Source organism: Diachasmimorpha longicaudata, chromosome 2 (genome assembly GCF_034640455.1).
Source record: "Diachasmimorpha longicaudata isolate KC_UGA_2023 chromosome 2, iyDiaLong2, whole genome shotgun sequence".
Taxonomy (NCBI): domain Eukaryota; kingdom Metazoa; phylum Arthropoda; class Insecta; order Hymenoptera; family Braconidae; genus Diachasmimorpha; species Diachasmimorpha longicaudata.
Genome location: NC_087226.1, coordinates 13086020 through 13103861, shown reverse-complemented (window position 1 = coordinate 13103861; position 17842 = coordinate 13086020). Strand labels below are relative to the sequence as shown.

General features: G+C 33.7%; 1 protein-coding gene across 2 annotated transcripts; it reads left to right on the top strand.

Annotated features, from left to right (window-relative positions):
• The first annotated feature begins 306 nt into the window (after window positions 1–306).
• On the top strand, window positions 307–17783 carry Myo10a (Myosin 10A). Of its 2 annotated transcripts, XM_064139233.1 has the most exons (11): window positions 307–542; window positions 1646–1700; window positions 4369–4479; window positions 4571–4659; window positions 4774–11710; window positions 11795–12037; window positions 14776–15140; window positions 15812–16115; window positions 16281–17199; window positions 17273–17412; window positions 17472–17783. In XM_064139233.1, exons 2-11 carry the CDS (start codon window positions 1680–1682, stop codon window positions 17700–17702), a joined length of 9360 nt encoding a protein of 3119 aa, XP_063995303.1. In that variant the 5' UTR covers window positions 307–542; window positions 1646–1679; the 3' UTR covers window positions 17703–17783. The 2 variants fall into 2 exon arrangements, with proteins under 2 accessions (XP_063995303.1, XP_063995302.1); XM_064139232.1 differs by lacking the exons at window positions 307–542; window positions 1646–1700 and adding an exon at window positions 3003–4238.
• Window positions 17784–17842: the final 59 nt, after the last annotated feature.

Genomic DNA, 17842 nt, shown 5'->3' with positions numbered 1-17842 from the left:
TCCCTTCACCCTTGATTAGCAAGGGATAATTACAGGTCAAAAAATATACATGTAGTTGAAAAACATTTTAAAAAAGCATTTATGTACGTACCGACAAATAGTTGGTGGCGCCCTCCCTCGTTATGGAGTCACAACGCGACCACTTGGTGGGGTTACTCCAACCCCTCCAACCCCAAAAAACTGCGGCACTATGCAGTCACCGGACTTTGCTAACGGTATAATCATTTCTGGATGGTGGCGCCACGTGGACGTTAATACAACTATTCAGCTAGGCGAGGTCGACAGCATACCTCAAACCAATTCCTCTTCCAGTGGCACCTGAGGTATATAGTCGTCACCAGACATTCAATAATTAATATCCTTTCTACGTACTCTTTTAACATAATTGGTTATTGATGTAATAAGTAAAAAAAAAAAAAATTGTGTGTCGTCAACATCTGTTTATTCATTTCGTTCTCTTGTGTGAATTTTTATTCTCTTTTTCAAATTTTCTGCTTCATTACTCTAAAAATCCCCAATGGATAATTCGTCAAGTGAATAAGGTAATTTTTTTATAACAAATAATTTAATATTCCCCTGCCGATACAATACAAATTTTGTTCCATTTGTGCAATGCTATTGGTACCAGAAATCAACAAGTTTACATATCCATTCAGTGATTTCGATGCATGGGTCTATCCTATATAGCTTTCTCACATAGCTTCGTACCGCAAGAAAGTCGAATAACTCCAACGGGATTTACCGGTTTTTTCCCACCTTCCATTCTTACATTCTACAATTTTATCCATTAATAATAATATGTTTAATCCCATGGTGTGGAAACAAATATAGCGCTTGCTGCGAATATTTCTTATATTGCTAAAAAAATAAAACGTTTTCATCATAAAATCATCATTCGCAACCAAGCTTCCATAATATCCCGATCTTTCAACAGGTATTTTTTTCACGCAAATACCTAGCCGAGGACACTCGCTTCGCATTCCTTTCTCTGTATGACTGAAACCACCATCTTTGCAAACGCACATGCCTCCTTCTCTCTCCCTCTCTCAATATTCTTTACTTCTTTTCTATTATTAATAATAATATTCACACTTTTTTTTTTATTATTCATAATAAACATAAACTACGCAGACAACTTCCCCAATATTGCGTAATTGCTAAATAAACACCATGTTAAAACTACTTTCAATACCCCATTATATTTTTTTCCTTCCAATTGTAAAAAGCTTTATTCATAAGAAAACAAATAACTATAGAAGAAACATGAAAAACACCAACAAAAGAAGTAATTATAAATTACATAAGGAATCTTGTATTACTGCAGTGGAGTTGCTGCTTTCTCTGGCTGACCTCGATATCTGCTTGACGAAACCTTTGATTTCTTCGTGCTCCTATTGCTTTAGAACAATATGAATATATACTTGAGACCACAATGACATTAACAGACATTAAACAAAGATCCTGAACTCTGAGTCATATGATAATCTGCATTTATTATATCCTCCATTTTTTTCTAAGCTGATAACTAGTCTATAAGAGTTGGCAAGACACACCATAATTTTATCTTTCAAATTCATCTTTATCCAAATAAATTCATATTTTAGAATAGATTATAAATCGAAAATTTATGTTTATTTTTTTTTAGGAAAGCATATGCAGCATTCAAGTAGATTAACAATATGTACACGGATTGGCAAATGGTAAGTAAATGTACATAAACAATATGAATACTCATGCAATACAGCATCTATTGCAATCATTGGAAAAGGAAATTAATGCCATAAGACAAAACGGATATGTATTTACCATTGGACATACCATATGTTAATCTTGCTTATATGATAGAAAATATATCTGTAAAATACTCAACCCGAAGAGGTCTTTTTACATAGTTTCAACCAAGATTAAAACGCCTCGATGAGCATACAATTATCTCACCATATAGGTTTAATTAAAACAATCTACCCCCCTGTACAAGAAGAGCAATAGTTATGAGGAGAAAATCCAGTGGGCATTCAGTTGTACATTGAGCAGCCTCGAGGCTGCATACAATATCAAAATTTCCTCATATCGTCTCTGGGAAAAATTATTAATTTTTCTATCGAACATTAAACTTCATATGAATGAATGACCTTACTTTTTTAAAGCTAATTAAAGTTGTAGACAATAAAATAAGTAAATAAACATAAAAATTGAAAAAAAAAAACAGTTAAATTTTCATTATATAAAACAGTAATGACAATCCAGTGTGTTATTGATATCGAAAGGTGGAGAATAATAAAAAAAAAAGTGCCACAATTTATATTTAACAAAAATAATAGAATGAAAATCATCGAATGAATACCCAAGTTTCAAAGAGGCCAGTGGTACGGCCGATCCCGGTACCATCGCGTGCAATGACCTCGAAGTGAACGGAAGTGAGTTGGCTTGAGTGTTTATATCTATGTATATAACGTCAATGCAGTCAACTGTTGATTGAGTTTCAATCATGAGTATAAACATGTCAAATAATTACCAAGCACAACAAGATTCTTAAAAATCTTTAAAAATCAACTTGTCATCCATCGTATTTACTACGTAACCACTATAAATATAAACTAGTATAATATTCATTAATATATTTTTTCATTTTCATTTTATGTAAAAACGAATTAATAATGAAATCAACGGTAAAAAACAAATATTCTATTCGACACTCGTCCACAAAAAGTCCAGTTAAAAAACCATTCAAGACTTTAACAAAAACAAAAATATCATCAAGTACAAATCCGTTATACCATGGATGTGCATTGCCTAATTATTTTCACCCATATTCAGACGTGCGTGAGCAATCGGCAATAAGTGGTAAATTGGAAAGTTTTCATCATTTAAACCTACCTAACAATATCGAATGTAAATCCAAAATATTGCACACATCTCAAATCGGAGTATCGCGTCGAGTTATTCTAGCGAAACATCATCATCATCATCATCATCATATGATAAATGATGAAATTGCAAAATTTGAAACTCTCAGTGGTGAAAATGAATTTCATGAAGATCGCCCTAAAACATTGCCAATGATTGTTAAAAAGAAGCGGAAACATTTTTCCGAATGTCCAAGAATGTCTCGTCAAGATATACTAAATCGACGGATCAGTTTCCAAACCGTTCGCTCACCGCATATAACATTACGCAGGAAAAACAATAACCTTCTTCAAAATCAAGTGATAATTAATGAAGAACAAGATCACAACACTACAAGTTTTTTCAACATTCCACCTATGCAAAAACATGTAAAAGCAAATGATTGCAATACATTGCAAGAACAGAGATTAATTAAACAATCTGATACACTGCAGAGTGTAACAACTCTAGGAGAGAAACCATTAACTCATGAAAAAATAAGTGAGAGGCAAAGAAATTTATCTATTAAATACAAAGACCTCTCCAATAATAAGGCTCCCATTTATGGAAGAATAAGAAGAAGACAATTATCATTGCCAATTGTATCAAAAATATCTTCCATGAGCCAGTCGTCAACCAGTACGTTTAAATTTCCACAGGAAAGGGATCAATTATTACAAGCTGTCAAAAATGAAAATGGCCAAATGACACTTGCTAATGAAAATTTACTGAAGGCTTTTTCTTCAGTAAAATTCAAATCTCTACCGCATCGACAAACAATCAATGGAATAATTAGCAGTGCTGAAAAAGATGATATTATTTATTCAATGATAGATATTGCAACTATTCCTTCAAATAAATATGGTGCTCCCCTTGGAGCTAATTTTCGAAACAAGTATGTCAGAAAAACTGCAGGCAATTCCCAAGGTGATAATAAAAATCGCTACAATTTTACAACCCATTCAGTTAGATTAAAACCAACGGAAAAAATTAATACCACCAATTTTGGAAACATATCCAATGGAATTTGTACTCTACCACTCTATACAAAATGTTTGAGGGCATCTTCTAACTGGACAAATTCTTGTATTCCACCGAAAATTCTGTCAAGGAAAAATGAAAAAGATAATTGGACGAGAAAAAATTTTTCAAATGAATTGATAAATGAAAAAAAATATGTTGATGACAAATTATTTAATATTCATTCAAGATCTTTGAGTGATGTTAATTATCATGAGACAAATTCTCCTGCATCTTCATCCTCAATTTTTGGATTATGTGCCGGAAAAAAAATGATGCAACTAGGAAAAAAATGGACTGGAGTAAAACACGAATCAATAAAACAAAAAAAAGTTAGATTTCTTGTTATTATTGTTGATACTACTATTGCAACTACTGTACCACAATTACTCATAACTATCATTATTATTATCACTGATTTTCAAAAGGTACTTACACTATTGTATATCTTAATATTTGTAGGGTGAACTCGTCTGGTTTGATCCGGGCATTGGTCATGTACTACCTGGTGAAGTTATCGAATATCATCGAGCTGCTAATGTTCTCTCAGTTCAGGCAGTGATTACTGGCAAGGTAGTTTTTTTTTTTTTTTTTTCTTTTGATATCGAAAAAAAATTCTCTTATTCACATTTATTATTATTTCTGGTATATACAAAAATTTCAGCCTCAAACATTTACTCTTACAAATCTAAATGGAGTAAGACCCAGACAAGATCTTGGACATAATGGAGTAGAGGATATGATTCAGTTAAAGTGAGTATTGACAAGATAAATCAAATTACAATCAATATTTTCGTAAATTATAGAAAAAAATTGAATGAATCAATAAAAATTTATACAAAAGATTGAAGAAGAAAAATTTTGCAGCGATCTAAATGAAGCATCTTTGCTGTGGAATCTGAAAATCCGTTACGACAAGGAACTAATTTATACATACACTGGGAGTATACTTGTAGCGGTTAATCCCTATAAAATGTTTGACATTTATGGTTTGGACCAAGTAAAATTATATGAGGGAAGAATCCTGGGTACCCTCCCACCGCATCTTTTTGCCGTGGGATCATCAGCCTATAGTCAAGTTTCTACCGCAAATAATGCTATGGCTAATCAAGTTGTCGTTATATCTGGTGAATCGGGATCGGGAAAAACGGAATCAACGAAACTTGTAATGCAATATTTGGCTGCTGTCAATCGCGCGCCAAGTAATTTGGTTACTGAACAAATTTTAGAAGCAGCTCCACTTCTCGAGAGTTTTGGTAATGCTAAAACCCCTCGAAATGACAATAGCAGTCGTTTTGGAAAATATTTGGAAGTGAATTTTCAAGATGGTATAATTGTTGGAGGTCGCATAACCCAATATTTACTAGAAAAAAGTCGAATTGTCACACAAGCCCAGGACGAAAGAAATTATCATGTTTTTTATGAACTACTTGCCGGTCTTGATCAGCAATTGAGAGACAAATATGGCCTCTTAACTCCAGATAAATATTTTTATCTTAATCAAGGGGGAAACTGTGAAATTGATGGGAAAAATGATACTGACGATTTTAAAGCCCTTTTATCAGCAATGCAAATATTGGGATTTACATCTGAAGAACAAGATACAATTTTTAGAATTTTATCAAGTGTCTTGCACTTGGGGAATGTATATTTTCATAGAAAACAAATGAGACATGGCCAAGAAGGTGTAGAAGTTGGTTCAGATGCTGAAATACGTTGGGCAGCTCATTTGCTTCAAATTAATGCAGATGGAATAATTCGTGCCCTTACAACGAAAACTACAGAAGCGAGAAATGAAAAATTATTAACCGCTCTAAACATTGATCAAGCATTGGATGCAAGAGATGCATTTGCTAAGGCACTTTATAGTTCCTTATTTTCATGGCTTGTTGCACGTGTCAATCATATTGTTTATAAAGGGACTAAACAAACCTCAACAATATCAATTCTTGATATATTTGGCTTTGAAAATTTCAGTGAAAACAGTTTTGAACAATTGTGTATCAATTATGCCAATGAAAATTTGCATTTTTATTTTAATAAACATATTTTCAAGCTTGAACAGCACGAGTATGTTAAAGAGAAAATCGATTGGACGACAATAAATTACACCGACAATTTACCAGTTATTCATTTAATAGCAAAAAAACCAGTTGGTATACTTCATCTACTTGACGATGAGAGTAATTTTCCAAAAGCGAGTGATTTATCATTCTTGGAAAAATGCCATTATAATCATGCATTAAGTGAATTATATTCACGTCCAAGAATGAATTCCGCTGAATTTGCTATTAAACATTATGCTGGACAAGTATGGTATAATGTTGATGGTTTTTTAGATAAAAATCGTGATACATTAAGACCAGATGTTGTTGAACTACTTATTAGTAGTAAAATTCAAATGGTTAGCAAAATGTTTCAACATGTTAGAAATTCTCATGAAGCCAACAAAACAATTAATAAACCCAATGGCAGATTTGTAACAATGAAGCCAAGAACACCAACTGTATCGGCGCGATTCCACGACAGTCTTCAACAACTTTTAGAATCAATGTCACAATGCAATCCTTGGTTTGTCAGATGCATTAAGCCAAATAATGATAAAGCGCCTATGAAATATGATATGCCATGTGTACTAGAGCAATTGAGATATACTGGAATGTTGGAAACAATTCGTATACGGAAAACAGGATATCCAGTGCGTTTGATTTTTGGACAATTTGTTGAGCGCTATCGTTATTTAATGACTACTCGTTTACCTCGTGGTGCACCTAATAAGGAATTGTGCAGAATTATTTTGGATAAAGCAGTACCTCAAAATGCCCATGATCAATATCAATTGGGCCTGACAAGGGTTTTTTTGAGGGAATCATTAGAGAGAAATTTAGAATACAATCGAGCACTTATTCTCGAACGTGCTGCAATAACTGTTCAACGATATACAAGGGGATTTCTTGCTAGACGACGATTTATCAATGTATCTAGGAGTACTGTTCTACTTCAAACAGTATATCGGGGTTATCGTGATAGAAAAAAATATCTTCGACTCAAATGTGGAGTCGTTATGGCTCAAAAATTATGGCGTGGTAAAAAACAGAGGGAAAAATTTATCTTCCTCAAGGAAGAAATGATAAAGAGAGCGGAAATTGAAAGAGCAAGTAGAGAAAGAGCCCGGGTTAAACAACAAAGGGAAGAAAATGAAAAAGCATCGAGAGCTGTTGCTGGAGTCAATCATCTTGAAATACCAGCTGAATTGGCATTTATTTACAGTAAACTTGATGATTGGCAACCAATTCATACAGATAGAAATCTTGTAAAAGTAGTGGGGCCTGTTATATCATCATCATTAAATTATAAACTTCCAGTTGATATTGATCAATATCAATTTTCAAAATTTACAAATATATATTTCAAAAGCCATATTTTTGGTATGAAAAGAGAAACCATTAAAACACCATTTTTGGCCAAGGCAAGGGATCAAGATTATAGTGATTCACTTATTATATTCAAAATGATTTTGAGATTTATGAATGAAAACAACTTAACTGGAAAAAGAGAACATGCCCTTGGTGATTATATTATTAATAAAGGAATTATAAATGAAAAATTGAGGGATGAAATATTATGTCAATTAGCTAATCAAACTTGGAAAAATGAAAATGATACTAATAAAGAAAGAGGTTGGTTACTCATTGCTAATTGTCTCTCAGCATTTCAGCCTAGTTCAACACTTTTCAAATATTTATTGAAATATGTCTCAGACCATGCATACAATGGCTACAAAGCCTATTGTCAGAGAAAATTACTCCAAGCTGAAAGAACTATGTTAAAAATAATGATTAATACCAATCAATTATCAACGTATCAAAATAATGTGTCAAGACATTATCCACCTTGTATACTTGAATGGAGGGCTAATAGAAATCGTATAAATATGGCCCTTAATGTTGGATTTTACGACGGTGAAACAACAATATGCGCTGTTCATTCATGGACAACTTGTGAAGAATTGGCTAATTCAGCTGTAAAAAATCATGGAGTTGAAAATGATGGATGGACAATAACACTTTGGAATCATCAATTGGATGGTACAGATGCTATTGTAACTGAAACCAATGGTTTTGATTATGTATTTGATATTATATCTGAAATGGAATTGGCACCGGCATTTCCAGCAGTTAAACATATCTTTCTTGAAAAGCAAAAAAATTGTATTACTACTACAACACGTGAACCACGACGTGAACAAAATATTCAATTAATTATTGGTGAGGAATTTGATAAGGATATAGATATAACAGCATCATGTATACCAGCATTGAAAACATTTCAGCCTCTTGATAATAGATTAGCCATGAAAATGTCTAATCAAAAGCAAATAGAAGTTGAACATTTAGGGCTTAAACGACCAGCAGTACCACCACCACAGCCACCAGCAAATAAATCTCAACCACCGACAAGAAAACAGTCTCATGAACCAATATTGGAAAACTCCGGGGAAATAGGACTCTCTCGTCAATCGGCTTTAAATGATCGTTATTTTGATAAAGATAAACAACGAAGTAGAAGCTTAGATAATTTGCTCCAGTCTGAGATGGTAGTGCCATCCACTAATAAACTCACTAATCTTGGCCTCTCTTCATCAAAATTAAATGAACGTTATCACAGTCTTGAAAGAATTGGAGAAAGCTCAGCCGTGTCCAGTAATGAGTACATAATAAATAGAAATTGTGATGATGCATCTCAAGAACAACGAAAGTATAGTAGAATAGCTAGAAATACAGAGCCCAATATTGTTGAAGAAGATGATGTTACCATTGACTTTCAATATCCAGATATTCAATCGGTCACACAAAATACAAGATCGGAAGACGATAAAAGTAGCTATATGAGATGCCAAACACGATTTATTAAATCGCAATATCCAGGGAAAAGGGCTCTTCCTGGAAGTCAATCAAGTCGTGCTTATATTGAAAAAAGTAGCGATTATGGTGTTAAATCTTCAGCAATGTCAGATACAAGTGAAGCACCTTCATTGGCGTCTCATGTAAGACGTGTAAGAGTACCAAGTCAAGCATCAGATGTTGATCAATTTCTCGACGAACTCTTTATGCCAGTTCTAGATTGTAATCTTGATGAACTGTCTGATGCTAGAAGTCTCGCTGCAAGTATAAAGGGTACATGTAATTTTGACCAATTCCTTGAATCATCATTTTGTCAAGGTCAATTAAATGATAAATTACCTGTATTGACCCCATTGAATTTATCGTATCTAATCAAAGGAGGCGGAAATATGGATATACCTAATCAAAATGGTAATTTTAATTACAGTCCATTATCACCAGGCATTATGTCCTTGTCACCAGGTATGATGCCAGTATTTTCACCCTCCCCCCATCAACAAATTTCAACAAATCAAAATCAAAGTTTAAATATGGGTTCTGGATTTATGCCCATTCCAATATATAATATGCAGGGCTTAAGTCTACCGCAATATCCAAACTCTCCACCAAATAGTCAGAATACTGATATTGTCGCTTATCAACAAAATCTTCAACGGGCTTTTCTTCAAAGTGCCATGGCACAAAACCTACAAATTCAACAACAACTTTTAGCACAAAATCAAGCATTTCAACAACTGCTTGTACAAAATGGCACCCAATCATTGTCAATGATTGAAAATGAATCGATTAATAAACACCAAAATGCAGCAAATCCACTTTCCACTCAATTGGAAACTGTTATTGTTAAAGCCCAAATTCATCGTTCCCAGAGCCCACCAAAAAGTAATGTCGATTTAACACGAAAAACAAGTGTAGAGTATGCAATGAGGAAGATGAGTGTTGAGAGAAAAATTTCCTCCACACCAGAATTAAAAAGAACAAGCTCAGGGCGTTCGGCAAATGTACAGAATAACTTTACCAATGTATTGAGTGAATTGAAAAATCGTAAAAGTAGTATTATTGATGATAATAATCAAAATGTTATTAATGGAAAAGGCATTCCACCACCACCACCACCACCACCTCCAATGCCTCCACCTCTTGACGCACATGATCCATCTGAATCACGGCCATTTTTAGATCTATATGGACGGGCGAAAACAGTTAGAATTGGAAAATGGCGATGGCCACCTCCCAGTGATCAAAATGACAATCAAAGTCAGGATAGTTTTATTGAATTTAAAATGAGACAGCATCAGCATCAACAACAGCAACAAAGAAGAATAACTCCTCAATATCAAGAATATAATCAAGATAATGCAGATGAAGCTGAGGGCTCTATTGACTGGGAAGAATTTGATATTGACAATAATATCATTGATAATAAATCTAAAATAGAAGAGTCTGAGAGGAAAAAGAAGAAATCAAAATCAGGATTAGAAGTGGGAGCACACAGGCCATCACCTGGAAGTATTGGTAAATTGAAATTGAGCTCGGAAATGAGACAACGATTGGAGAAGGTAACTGCCAATCATAGTATTAGATCAACAAAGACGAGTGAAAAGCCGGCATTACCAAGGGAGGAAATTAAAATCAATCGACTCGAGGATAATCGAAAGCAATTACTTCAGCAACAATTGAGTGGCAGATGGGATGATTATGCAGCATCATCAACAGCTGATGATGGTCAGAGTATAACTTCCAAAGATACAACGGAAATGTTAACTCAAGCTCAAGTAGTTCGTACACAAATTGAGCGAATGGAATGCCGCCCTATACCACCTCCACCACCAATATCACTTTCACAAATTCAAAGCTCTGAAAATCCAAGAGTATATAGTAATAATAATATCAATAATAACACTACTAATAATAGTAATAACAACAATAATAATAATAATAATAATAATAATAATAATAATAATAGTCACAATCAATCAGCAGAGCTACAATCACAACTGCTGCCAACATCTATAGAACCGAAAAATCATCGTGACAGCTTTCACACATCACCAGATACAGAGTCACATATTTCTTTCAATAATCAAAACATGTTTAGTCAAAGTAGAGATATATTTCTTCTACAGCACAAATCTAAAATTTCTTATACTAAGGATAAAGATTTGACAAATTTAACAGCTGCGATTAAGCAAGATAGAAATTGTGATTTCGATTTACACCGAGACTTGAACTCTGATATTTTTGATAAATACTCGAGAGATATGTTTGACAGTAAAAAAGGAGATTTAGTCTCAGCTTCTCGAGATTTATCACCAAAATCTCGGGATAGTTTTGGTTTGCCCTCCTCCCGGGAGTTTGGTGTTCTATCAAATACAAGAGAGTCTTTTGTTGCTGCGAGACAAAGCTTTAAAAAAATCGAAACAGATAGAAGATCTAGTATATCTTCGACCAATCGCACTGACAAGTTGGAGAGAATTGAAATTGAAGAGTGGCCAGAATTTTTGAGACCAGTTCTACCACCTCCTGATAAACCAGAAATAGAAAAAGTTCAAGAAATTGTTGATACTAAACTCCATCCATTAACGTCAACTACTCACTTCACGTATAATAGAGTTTCATGGACACTGAGAGTAAAGAAAGAGGTATTTGCACCTAATGAAATTCTATCAAGCCCCTTAGCACTGCATTTGGTATTTAGCCAAATTGTTTACGATATTTTGGCAACAAGTTGCATCAAAATAGCCAAGGATGAACGTCAAAATATGCTCAAACTTCTGCACAACTATGGAGTTACCTTGGAGAATCTTCAAAGTACTCATCACAAAATAACCATAAAGAAGAATGTCGTCGATATGGCTAAACAATGGTCTTTATATTTTTCTCGAATTTTTCCGGTTTCAGTAAGTTAAAGTCTACTTGCAATAATTTCCACAATATTTAATCGCTTAATAAGAATAGTACTGAATGAATATAATTTATCATAGATTGGACCCCAACATCCAGAAGCGGAGCACGTGGCATTATCGCATAGTGGTTTAAGATTATTAAAAAGAAGTTCATCTGGAGAATTGATCATTATAGAAACACTTGCTTTGGAAGATATTGTATCAGTTGGATCCTCGAAAGTTGGCTTATGTACATTAACTATTTCTTCCGGTGTTCGTTTACCATTACACACCAATCGCGCTCCTCAGCTAGCTGAAATGATTGGCAATTACATCCGTGTGGTAAGTTAGAGCTGAATACAGTTTTCATCAATATTTCTTAGTATTTACGTGTTATTTTCACATATTTATACAATTGCACTCCTACATTTTTTCCGCAATCACATATCAATTTCAAAGTTCATTAATACTTACCTGATTCACCTCTTCCGGTATTGTACAAGCAAAAGGCGTTATTCATCGTCGTTCATCTGTAAAATTCTGCAGAAAAATAAAAGGATGAAATACTTTTTTTTTATCTCATCAATAATCACATAAGCTCTCTTAAACTTTTCACTCTCCCGCGTTGCTGGCTTGACACATTTTACTGTTATTTATACTATTTATATACATATATTTTAGCCGCTAAACCTCAATAGTCGATTACCGAAAAAATTATCCTCAGATAGATGAAGCTCATCCTAATAGACATGCCCAAAAAAAAAAATGAGAAATTTTTTTTTTCTTTTATCTTTATTATACATTTATTAATACTAGGTACACTATTAAGTAGAAAAGAGTCCAACCATATTATCGACGATCGTTGATCAACGCATATTGACTTAGCCTTAACTAGTTTCAAATGTATATATTACATAAAATTTTCCAAAGAATACCATAAAATTCAATGTAATCTATAATCAGAGCTGGCAATTAAAAAATATAGATAGTTGGTAAATTTTATTTATACAAGTTAAAGGGGAAAATTTTCATCTTGAAGTCTTAGGAAGTAACCACATTCTTTATCCAAGCCTGTTCCACGTGTACATATATACCTGTAGCAAATACATCTAGTGGGGTACGACCCAGATAACAGTCTTTCGAAGGCCTTACTACGGTACGGACGACGGTTTCCTGTAATATAGCTGTATGTGCCAACCAACCATACTACGTATCTAAATGTACAACGTTCAGTTGAGTGTTTGGTCCAACTTTGCCACGACAGTGATTATAATAGGAATTTCCACATTTATTCCTTTTAAAATTATTAATTTTTTCTAATAAACGCGAGTAATCAAATGTCAGTGTTGGAAAATTCATAAACGATCATTTTCTACCTTGTAACATTTGCATTTTTTATTATTAATAATTATCATATTGAAGATAATGAATAAATAATATTATAAGAATTTGTGAAGAAATTTTACAGAACCAAAACAATATTTTGAAAGAGATTTCCTCATTGATAGTATATCATAGTGTTGCCTTCGACGAAAGTTTCTCGACACTACGTAGAATTATGATAATCCAACTAGTATCAATTATTTGCCGGTACATGCACAACTCTCACGTACATTTTTTTCTCATGATAATAGTAGAATAGAAAAGAGAAAAAAAAATGATAATTAACATCAGCCAGTGTAGGGTAAAAATGATCGTTTTTTTCCTGAATTAAAATACAAAATTTACATAACTAGCGTGCAAACTGTAAATGATTAAATTGTCCATTGTGTGTTACTGAATGGTTAATGGGGAATAGTTGCAATAATGGAACATGAAATATATAATGATGAGGGAAAATTTTTCCCTCGTATGATCAGCAATTGGGAACAGTTACCTGAAACTCTGCGTCGTAGCCAGAATTATCGTCCAGATATTCTTGATCAATTTACCGAATTTTCGGAATTGTCAGAATGTGAAATAAATTGCGTCAAAAGTGTTAAAAAATCAATGAATTTTCAAAAAATCGCAAAACGCTCAGAATTGTTACGGAAATATGAGATGAATGATGGGAAAAGCAATTCAGTGTGCCATCCATGGAAAGATCCTCGAAATATAATATCACAGTATGAGATACAGAACCGAATTGAATCTAAGTTCCCAAGCATGATAGTCAATACAGAATACAGAAGTTTATCTGACGAAGGACGAAAAAGCAATTCTCCGGATAGTCTTTTCTTTAAATCTTCCGATTCAGAGGCAACAAGTAGCGATGAGTATGGGCAGACTGATGATTCAGGAGCAATGTTGGATAGTCAATTGTTGACATATGACAAGTTTTCTGGATGCAAAATCTCACTGGACATGAATAAAAATGTCCCCCAGAAACAAGACATTTTTATGAAAAATACTAACGAGAGGGGAAAAATACAGAATTGTTATAAATATGACAATATTCCACGTATCGACTCAAAATCATTAAAAATCACTCAAAAGCGTCAGTCAATAATTGAACAAACGAGGAATAATACACAATCTGTATTATCATTCGAGCACGCGGAAAGAAATCAGAGATCTAATTCAGTTGGTCCCATTTACCATAAAGATTTAACAATCGATAGATTTTTTTACAACATGTATGAAAACAATTCATCGAAAACTAAAATGGAAACAATAACAGAGGAAAGTCCAAATATCAGTAAATTGAGTGTGCGAGAAATATTAAAGAGGTTTGAAGATATGAGAATTCACAATCAAATGCAACAACAGGTGGAAAACAAATCCAATGATAAAACCTTTGTTACTGCTCCAGACACATTTCAGAAAATCAATGAAGCATCTGATGGAATGGATCAAGTTTATAATAGAGTAATTAATCTTAATATTTTTAGATTTTATCATACGTAATCGAAATGTTTTAATTAATAATAATATATTGAAATTAATCATATTCTCCCATCGTCACTGATTAGTAGAGGCTTTCTACGCCCACACATGTCATTTATTGTAAGAAAAAAATTATAAAAATTATGAAAATAATTATCAATTAATATAATAATTATATCCATATCAATTATACTAATTGATGGCATTCGTTTCAGATTGAACAAAAACCTAGTATGAAGCTTCACCATGATAATAATGTATCTCAAATATCAAAATCAATTCAATCACAAACGAATCACCACATCTACTCTCACCAAAATCAGAGCCAGGGTCGTAGCAATCAATTAAATAACACTAATGGTGAAAGCAATCAATCTCCGGGGAATCGTATGGTGGGTCATTCAGTTGGTATCATCCATATAAATGGTAATCATAATGGCCAGTGTGCAGAATGGCGGCAACAAGAGGAAATAAATAAATCGCCTGAGGAGAACCTCTACGAGTCTGGGCCAGTGATCAACGATGGCAAACATTCACTTCTGCAATTCGCCATATTAAATTTCCGACAGAGTACAGAGAAGTACATCATATTTTTCTCTCTTCCTTATAACTGTATTTTTTTTTTTCATATCAGTAACTTGCAGCTAGCGTTACATTCTACATGTGCACTAATTGTAACCAATTCAGTCTATTTGATGTATGACAGTGTCTGTAATCTTTGAAATAGAAAAGAAAAAAACACATGCAGGTTACTATGCAACTTTCACGTGAAAAATCCATGGGATTCAAAGCATCGCGTGCCAAGCTGATTTTTCTCATACTTCCGGCAAATAAGTAAATGAGAAAAAAAAATTTTTAATTTCCCTATTGAAATGGTATTTTTCTTGTTTTTTTTATTCATACTATACACGATAAAAAAACATCCTTCAATTACAACTTTAAATGATTGAATTACAAATAAAAGAAACGAAAATCATAAAACACACAGAGGGTATAATTAATAGAGGTCAAAGACCTCTTCATCTCTGTCCCAAATACGGCAACTGGCTGGTCGACTTTCACATGAAGAAAGGCATTAATCATCCATTCCCATCTAAAAAATAATTTTATTGTCTCTATAATTTATTTAATGATTTGCAAGTTGAATTTTTGCACTGGGGGAATAAAAAATGGAAAAGCATATGATATTTATTTTTAATCAGAAAAGTTTACCTCTTTGATGTAACGTTTTTTTTTACACTTTTTTCGTAGGTTCGAAATGATGAAAACAGCTGATGGATCGATAAGTGGCTCACTTAAAGTCATTGAATCATTGAAGACTAAAAAAAAAAGTAAAAAGACAAAGGGTCAACATGATGGTACAGAATGGACATGGAAAGAGCAAGTTGACCTCGTGAAATTCTCACAAGTGCCAATAGAGCAAAGCCTACTTCGTCTTGAAGGCGAAATGAGTTCTCTCGCGGTTGAATGTTTCTCGTGTCTTATGAGGTACATGGGAGATCAACCATTGCCTCCAGACATGAGTGAAGTTGAGTGTGTCTATACAATACTCATGGTGAGTGAAATCAAGGATAACTTTCTATTATTTTTCCATTAAACTCAAACATGTTTTCATTTATTTCAATCAATTCTATTGAATATTTGCTGAAGTAAAAGTTCTGTTATTGGTGATAGCTTACATTTACCGGTAATTTTTCCTCCCTTTTATTTTCCATTATAGCATTGTCACAGATATGAGCCACTTCGAGACGAAGTGTATTGTCAACTGATGAAGCAGACAACAAACAATAAGAGCTCCAATCCAGACAGTTGTCAAAGAGGCTGGAGATTTTTCAGTATCGTTGCTGCATATTTCACCTGCAGTGAAAACTTAAGACCCTATCTTATTAAATATCTTGAGACGGCGGCTTATGATAAAAGGCGGGCATACCATGGCACAGCGACGGTCTGTCTCCAAAATTTGAGAAAAACAGTAAAATACGGTGGTAGAAAAAATGTTCCCAGTGTTGAAGAAATAATGGCGATAAGTGCTGGTAGAAATGCCAAGAGGCAGATTTATAGATTACCCGGCGGTACAGAAAGAGTAATTAATACGAAATGCACTACAGTTGTTCAAGATGTTATTGAAGAAATGTGCAATATTATATCTGTAAGGAATGCACACGAAATGGATGAATTTTCATTGTATTGCATTGTTGATGGTGATGCTTTTACCATGCCACTTGCTCGAGACGAGTATGTTCTTGATGTGACAACAGAACTCCATAAGAATCATCAAGTATTTTATTTGATATTCTGCAGATCCGTATGGTACTATCCACTCAGATTGGATGCGGCACTGTACATAGAAGTGGTTTTCAATCAAATTGCACCTGATTATTTAGAAGGCCTGTTATTAGTCATTCCTGGTGAACATTTATCGCAAGAAATTATTTATGATATGGCCCAAATAGCTGCACTACTGCATAGAGCAGCAGATATGCCCCATGAGCCATCAACGAAAGAAATTAAATATCTTCTACCAAAACCAGCGCTAAGCCTACGGGATCCTCGCCCACAGCAGTGGGGAAATATGGTACAAAAAGCGTGGAATAATATAAAAGATAATACTCCAGCCATATGCAAAGCTCAAGTGTTAGGTAATTATGTAAAAGCTATAGTTTTATTGTTCTTTTGATTTACTAATTGATTGATTTATTATTGCCTATCCAGAAATACTCTCCAAGTGGCCTTTATTTGGGTCAAGTTTCTTCGCTGTGAAAAGAGTGCCTGAAACGGGAAAAGAAAAAGTCGGCGATCATATTCTGGCCCTTAATCGTTATGGAGTGCATTTCATTGATTTAATTACTCATGTAAGTGCACTAAAAAACTGCAATAGGCATTTTTAATTTTAACATTTCAAATTTCACAGGAGACTTTATATCACTATCCATACTCTGAAGTAATATCCACTCGTAAAGTGAAATCTGAAGAGGGGGCTCTGTATTTAGACATGAAATGTGGAAATTTGATGCAACAACGTATCACAAGACTCCAGACCGAGCAAGCTCATGAAATTTCTCGATTGATTCGTCAGTATATTACTATGGAACAACGAACAACAACCAATCAAGCAAGCAGCATGGCATATGGACTTAGATGAACTCTATAATTCAACAGTCCTCAAACGCCTTCTCCATTTTTTTCCTCTTTTCAATAAAATTTAATTAAAAAAAGAAAAAAACTAAAACATACTAAACAAATGCTCAAATAACCAAACAAACAAATCTATTGGATCTGTAT

Bases quoted from the DNA above. Each gene is read 5' to 3' on its own strand.
- Myo10a (XM_064139232.1), top strand. From the start codon at position 3,060: ATGATTGTTAAAAAGAAGCGGAAACATTTTTCCGAATGTCCAAGAATG. The intron at 4,239-4,368 runs GTTAGATTTCTT...TAATATTTGTAG, and splicing joins AATCAATAAAACAAAAAAAA to GGTGAACTCGTCTGGTTTGA. The intron at 4,660-4,773 runs GTGAGTATTGAC...AAAATTTTGCAG, and splicing joins GAGGATATGATTCAGTTAAA to CGATCTAAATGAAGCATCTT.